Source organism: Arachis ipaensis, chromosome B08 (assembly GCF_000816755.2).
Source record: "Arachis ipaensis cultivar K30076 chromosome B08, Araip1.1, whole genome shotgun sequence".
In the NCBI taxonomy this organism is placed as follows: domain Eukaryota; kingdom Viridiplantae; phylum Streptophyta; class Magnoliopsida; order Fabales; family Fabaceae; genus Arachis; species Arachis ipaensis.
This window is the reverse complement of record NC_029792.2, coordinates 18996211-19003489: the sequence shown is the minus strand read 5'-3', so window position 1 is coordinate 19003489 and position 7279 is coordinate 18996211. Positions and strand designations below refer to the sequence as shown.

Genomic DNA, 7279 nt, shown 5'->3' with positions numbered 1-7279 from the left:
AAGAAGGAGCCAGTAAAAAGACCATATCAATGATGGCGAGAAAACATAAAAAATGTAGTGGCTAAGATCTGCAACCATGAAAGGAAAGATATGGTGATGAGATCTTGGCTCCTCCATACCAAAACTGGAGAAGGAGATTCGGCCAGCAAGGAGAAAATCTTGGAGAAGATGGCTTGTCACTACTTTTGGGTTCACTCATCACAGAAGGTAGTTAGGGTGGCTACGTGAGGGAGGAAGCAAAAGTGGAGCAGAAGAAGTTATTATCATCATGAAGCATCAAGGGCCAGAAATCCATCTTGGAGAGCAAGCCAAGGATGGAGAGCTCGGATTGATGAAGAGTGATGACCAAGGAAGGACTAGAGGTAATTGCATGTTGGTTATTGCATGGATTATCTCTTCTCTCTCTCTCTGGCCGAACCGGTTTTTGTTACTTGGAGAAGAAGAAGTTGGCTAGGTTTGTTGGTTTCAACCTTGGAGGCTTCTCCCTATAAGTAAGGGTGAACAGTCAGGGTTTGATTCAAGGAGACAGTTTGAGAGTGCAAGGCACAGAATTCTCAGAGCTACCTGAGCTAACAGTTTTCTCTTCTCCTTCAATGTATTCTGTTTTGTAGTTTTTCTGTTTAATTTTGTCATGTCTTGAGTCTCATGGAAAAAGGCAAACAGTGAGGTTTGTATGAAAAAACCATAGAGCGAAAAAAGGCAGAGAGTGCAAAATTAAAAGAAAAAGCCATAGATGTCCTTAGAGTTCCTTTGTTCATTTATGTTGTGTTTCATGATTCTGTGGGAATCCCCTTGTAAGTTGGGTTAGCACTTTACAGATTGTAATCAGGAAGATTATAGTGAAATTCCATCATGTTTGTGATGAAGACTGGATGTAGGCTGCACTGCACTTAGCAGCTGAACCAGGATATATCTGGGTGTAATTTTCTCTCTTCTCTACTCTATTTCTGTATCTACTGCACAGGAGCAAAAACCAAAAATATCTCGTGTCAAGTGACGAGACAAAAAGAAAAGTCTCGTGGCTGGGGACGAGACAAAAGAAAAAGTCTCGTGACTAGTGACGAGAAAAAAAGACAAGAAGTTTTCAAAATTGGTTTCAAAGGTCAGGAAGTTTTATCAAGCAAAAAAGAGGGCTAAGATTCAACCCCCCTTCTCTTAGCCACTGATAACCATCACTTTCTTTTCTTCCTCTTTTATTTTCTTCAATTTCTTTGAGTTCCTCCCTCTTGACGATGCCCTAAATGAGTTAAAATGGTAGTTTACATCATCTACATAAATTAAATATATCCAAATTAGAGAAAGTATTTCGGTCAGTTACCATATGACCCTCAATTTCAGCTCTGATCCTCTGAACCAGTGCCTCCCTATCCCAAAGCATCACACAGGGTGGTCCAGGAATTGCATATGCTTTCTTGTTTTTGTGTTTTGTTTCATGAAAATAGACAACCATCAAAGCATAGAGGCAACCATCAATAGATTTTTTCTTTTTTAAATGGTAATTGCTTGTGCCCTTGATGATGAAATCGAGGACATGACTGTTCCAGTTCTACTCCGTTATGTTGTCCATTCGAAAAATTGGAGCCATGTGGATAGGAGATACTTTGTTAATGGTAGTCGGCAACAAGAACGTCATTTGAATATAGAGGATGAAAATTCTCTTGAACATTAGGCGATCTTGATCATTGTCAACGCCAATATTCACCATCTCGTCAATCAGATTCTTCAATATTTTTTCCTGGAACCTTTTATAAATTTCTTTGTTCTCCTCAAATACCCCTTTAAGACTAATTTTCTCAGAAAATAGGTCCTCTACAGAAACAACAAAAAAAAATCATCAATTACACTCTAAATCTCTTGAAATACACCCAAATACCAGTCATATACAACTCAATTTATTTCTTGATTACATGAGATCAGAAGAATACATTACAAAGAATAGATTACAAAAAATACAAGTATAGATATTTTCTGTAATGAATTACCTGATGTATTCAGACCAAAGACAACTCCTAGTCTTTTGGTTTTAATTCTCAATGCACCGTGTCGGGTGTCTAATTTGCTTTTTGACAAATTAAAGGAATGTGCCAACCCTTCAAGATTTTATATGGCACATTCATAGGAGGAGTGGGCATCAAACCCTCAAATCCTAATTTTTCGACGATGGCCTTCTTCACTTCACTCATGTTTTCGAACTTTTCATGCAAAAGTTTTGTGGAGCATCTTAAATCCTTGGTTTGCTGTAAACAAAGCAAATGAGAATAATTTAAATAAGCTATATTTTTACTAGAAAAAATTGACTTTGTCTAAGATCTGTGTGTTATTGTTAATAGATAATAACCTCACTAGTTACACTCAAATCCAATTGACATACACCTAAATACCAACCACATACACTTTTATTATTTTTTGGATTACATGACACTATATGAGTTCAAAATGATATTCAAGTCAACCAAACATTCATTAATGACACTACAAGCGCAAACACAAGCACAACAACACTAGTTACACTTGAATACACGTAATATATATTAAAATACGAGTCACATACACCTTTATGAGTTCAAAATAATATTTAACTCAACCAAACATGCATAAAATGACACTAGAAGAACCAATGACACGCAAATTCGATTGAGATACACCCAAATTCTAACCATATACACTCATATAAGAGTTTACTTGAAATACAGTCGAAAGTTTATATTTATACAAACTCACTTCCAAATAGGCAAACATTCACAAAAACAGATGAAAAAATACGTTAAATCATTCACGAAAGAGTACGTAAAATATTTTAAACAACAAGAAACAATCATCACCGATTGAACAGTTTGACGAGTATAGTAATATCTACTTTAAACCAAGAACACATAATGAATCTACTTAATAACTGCAAAATATGGTGATATAGTGTTTCGCATTCGAAATCAGAAAGAGAAAAGTGAAAAACCTCCAAGATTAGTGAAACGGTACCTTGAATAATTTTTTTTTGGTATTTTTTGTTTGGAGATTTTGAAGTTTTCTTGTTGATTTTCTCTAGTATTGGCGACGATTTTCACAGTTTGTTGAGAGATTTTAAACGTGGTTTGAATCTCGACGGTTGTAATTTTGATTGAGGAAAAAGAAAAAGTATCTTTTTTTATAGTTGATTGACGTGCGTGTTATCACATTCGAGTGGATGAGAATAATTTTTATTAGACTTAGTCCAACTTATAAGACTTATAAACTAAAAAACCTTGAATGTATAAGAGACTCTGATATTTTAATTCTATATCATTTTAATTACGGTAGAAGTCAAAAATAATATTCAAAATTAATCCACAGGAGATGCTCTAAATAGTGATTTGTCAAGAAGTTTGTTTTAGTTTCCACTTCATCATTTTATACTTTATAGTACAGTTCCATACTTCCATCATGCTTCAAACTAGTAGATTGACACGTCTTTCTTAGTTTGTATTTATCTATCTACCTACCTATCAGGGCGTGTTCAACTTTAACAGGGCATTGACACGTTGTCTTGATACGTCAAGAATGCAATCCAAAGAAGACAAATTCTCCATTGCCGTCCCAAACTTGGTTTGTATCTTTCTGTGCTTCTTCTTGGGTATGATGCAAGATAGAATTATTAAATATTTTCTTTGTACGGTGAAAGCTCTTTAGCGGAAAAATTTGCCTTTTCATTTCTTTTTATAGTTTTTACCAACTTTCTTTCCGCCTTCCTTACCATCACACATTTTGCCTACTTTTGTTTTATTCCACAACATTTTTTATTATTACTCAGACTTAAACAAGATTTTATGTTAGTTCTTTTCTGTTGCAAACACCCATTTTTCTATAAAACATGTTTTTATGCTTAAACACTAACCCACTAAAATCAGTTCTTTACTATTTTTTCTTGTATTTTAGTGAAAACAAGTTGTTCATCATTAAAAAAAAAATGGAAAAGTTGAAGATGCTGTGGTCTTGGTCCTTTCTATTCTCACTTATATTAAGAACCTCCACCTCACTTGACAATATAACCGTTTTTCAATCCCTCAGCGATGGAGAGACATTGATTTCACATGAAGGAATCTTTGAACTTGGTTTCTTCAGTCCTGGAAACTCAAAGGGCCGATACGTAGGTATCTGGTACCATAATATGTCCCCTTTAACAGTTGTGTGGGTTGCCAACAGAGAAACTGCACTCAATGATACCTCTGGAGTTTTAAAAGTAACCCATCAAGGACTTGTTCTCCTTGTTAATGGCACCAGCAGCAGCACTGTGTGGTCTTCCACCATGTCAAGCAAAGCGGAGAATCCGGTTGCACAGCTCCTGGTCTCAGGAAATCTTGTTGTCAAAGATGGCCATAGTGGGGAGCACTTCTTGTGGCAGAGTTTTGATTTTCTTGGTGATACACTCTTGCCAGGATCAAAGATAGGTTGGGATCCAGTGACAGGGCGAGAGAGAACTTTAACATCTTCGAAAAGTGCTGATGATCCCGGCCATGGAGACTTCAAATTCAGAATAGACCCCAGAGGGTATCCACAAGCTGTTCTAACGAATGGAACGGTTATAATGGTCAGAGTAGGACCCTGGAATGGACTTATGTTTTCAGGAGCTACCATTTATTTGCGCTATAGTAAATTACTGCCAACTGATTATGATTTCATTGATAAGGAGCTAATTTGTAAACTCCAACCTTTACATGCATATAGTGTTATTAGAAGTGTGGTGACCCCTTGGGGTGGTGTGCAGCTTCTGCATTGGTCAAGACAAACCAGTAGCTGGGAGACACTTCTTTCTTTACCAGAAGGTGAATGTGACAAGTATGCGCACTGTGGCGCAAATTCTGTTTGTAGAGTCACTCCGGCTCCAATCTGCACATGCCTAGAAGGATTTGTTCCAAAATACTCAAGAAAGTGGAAGGACATGTATTGGTCCGATGGTTGTGTTAGGATCACTCCATTAAGTTGCAGCAAAGATGGTTTCAAGAAGCACTCAGGTGTGGTGTTGCCTGACACATCTACCTCTTGGCATAACATGACCATGAACCTGCAGGAATGTGAGGACTTGTGTAGGAAAAATTGTTCTTGTACGGCATATTCCAATTTGGATGTTCGTGGCGGAGGAAGTGGTTGCATACTTTGGTTTCATGATTTGATTGATATGAGACAAGGAGGACAAGATCTTTATATTCGACTACCTATGTCAGAGCTAGGTACCCCTTTAAGGATTTTTTTTATTTTTATTTTTTCATTTAGTTCATTTTGTCGTCTTAAGTTCTTATTGATTTATGATTTACTACATTATATTTTCGCAATACATCAATGTAATGAAAGAATTAATGAACAATGTTCTTGAGCCTTGTTACCTCAGGTGATGAGTCAAACAAGAAAAAGCTTGTAGGCATGATTGTTGGCTCCATGTTGTTCTTTATGAGCATGATGTTTGGACTGGTTCTATGTCTATGGAGAAAGAAACTCGAGGAACCTGGTGAGTTCATGATATTAACATGTGACTACTTCTATTTTGCAGTGATATTTGGAAGAACTATAATTTTGCAGTCCCATTAGTCTTGAAATCTTTTGCTTGAAGAATTTTTATTCTTTTTTCAAAGTTAACAAATCAAGCCAGTGCGCTTATTCTACTCCGCAGGTGATTAATAAATCAACATGAATTTCTTGACATTATGATAAATAGCTATTTGCTAATCATTCCCATTTCTATAGAAATATTTTGGTGGAAGCAACGGGCTCACGAAAGGGAAAAGGATGACATGGATCTTCCAATGTTTGATTTATCAACCATAGTTTATGCCACTAATTACTTCTCTAGTGAAAACAAATTGGGAGAGGGTGGATTTGGATCTGTATACAAGGTAATTGATATGAATATTTTGGCGGTTATTATTCTCCACATATTGTGTTGTCCTGACCGTTGTTATCAGGGTGCACTTGAAAATGGGACAGAGATTGCTGTGAAGAGGCTTTCCATTGACTCTGAACAAGGACTGGATGAGTTTAAAAATGAAGTTCAGTTAATTGCAAAACTTCAGCATCGCAACCTTGTAAAGCTTCTTGGCTGTTGCATTCAACGAAAAGAAAAACTCTTGATTTATGAGCTCGTGCCCAATAGGAGTTTGGACACCTTTATTTTTGGTTCATTCCTTAAACCATCTTGAATTATCGTTCTCTTTCATATTTATCGTCGATTAGATGTCATGTTAACTTCAAATATTGTCAACATGGCAGATGATTCTAGAAGAAAATTATTAGATTGGGCAAAGCGCTTTCAAATTATTAGCGGAACAGCCCGAGGCCTAGTTTATTTACATCAAGATTCTAGGCTAAGAGTGATTCATAGAGATCTAAAAACTAGCAATATACTTCTTGATAAAGACATGAACGCGAAAATATCAGACTTTGGTCTTGCTAGGGCATTTGCCGGAGATCAAACTGAGGCCAGAACAAAAAGAGTGATGGGAACTTAGTTAGTAGGCTAAAATATTGTTTACTAGTTCAAGTTGCAACATTTTTTCCTCCGGAATTCTTATGTGATGCACTGAATGCAATGCAGTGGCTATATTTCTCCTGAGTATGCCGTGCGTGGATCCTTCTCAATGAAATCTGATGTGTTCGCTTTTGGTGTAATTGTGCTTGAGATAGTAAGTGGGAAGAAGAACAGAGAGTTCTGTGTCCCTCACCAGAGTCTTAACCTTCTTGGACATGTAAGTAATACCAAATAATAAGGATAAAGTTTCAAACTTGACAGTAGTTCACATAAACCGAAATTCAGCCAATATAATTTTGACATCTTTAAAGGCATGGGAGCTCTGGAATGAGGAGAGGCCCTTGGAACTGGTGGATGAATCAGTGCGCGATTCGGTGATTGAAGTTGAAGCATTGAGATGCATACACATAGGGCTGTTATGTGTTCAAGGGAGACCCGAAGATAGACCTAACATGTCATCTGTAGTTCGTATGCTGGAAGATGATAAACCATTGCCCAATCCGAGGCTGCCGGCATTTTACTCACACCAGGAAGAATCTATGGGAAGAGATGATGGAGTTTCAGCAAATGAGGTTACCATATCATTGTTAGGGGCAAGATAGTGAGTAGATCTTATATTTTTAATGCTATAGGGCTAAGAGCATTTTCCTTTCATCAAAATGCAGCCAGTTTTGATTTTCCAGTTTCACTTTTATTTATTTATTTTCAAAATTAGGAGTGAAGCTTAAATCCGGGACTTCATATAACTTATTAGTAGTTTTCTTTTTATTTTTGGTCAAATGAGAA

General features: G+C 36.7%; 1 protein-coding gene across 1 annotated transcript; it reads left to right on the top strand.

Moving 5' to 3' along the window:
* Positions 3690-7268, top strand: LOC107611879 (G-type lectin S-receptor-like serine/threonine-protein kinase At4g27290). Its single transcript, XM_016313760.2, has 7 exons — positions 3690-5201; positions 5360-5476; positions 5713-5861; positions 5931-6141; positions 6235-6472; positions 6560-6710; positions 6805-7268. Exons 1-7 carry the CDS (start codon positions 3845-3847, stop codon positions 7093-7095), a joined length of 2514 nt encoding a protein of 837 aa, XP_016169246.2. The 5' UTR covers positions 3690-3844; the 3' UTR covers positions 7096-7268.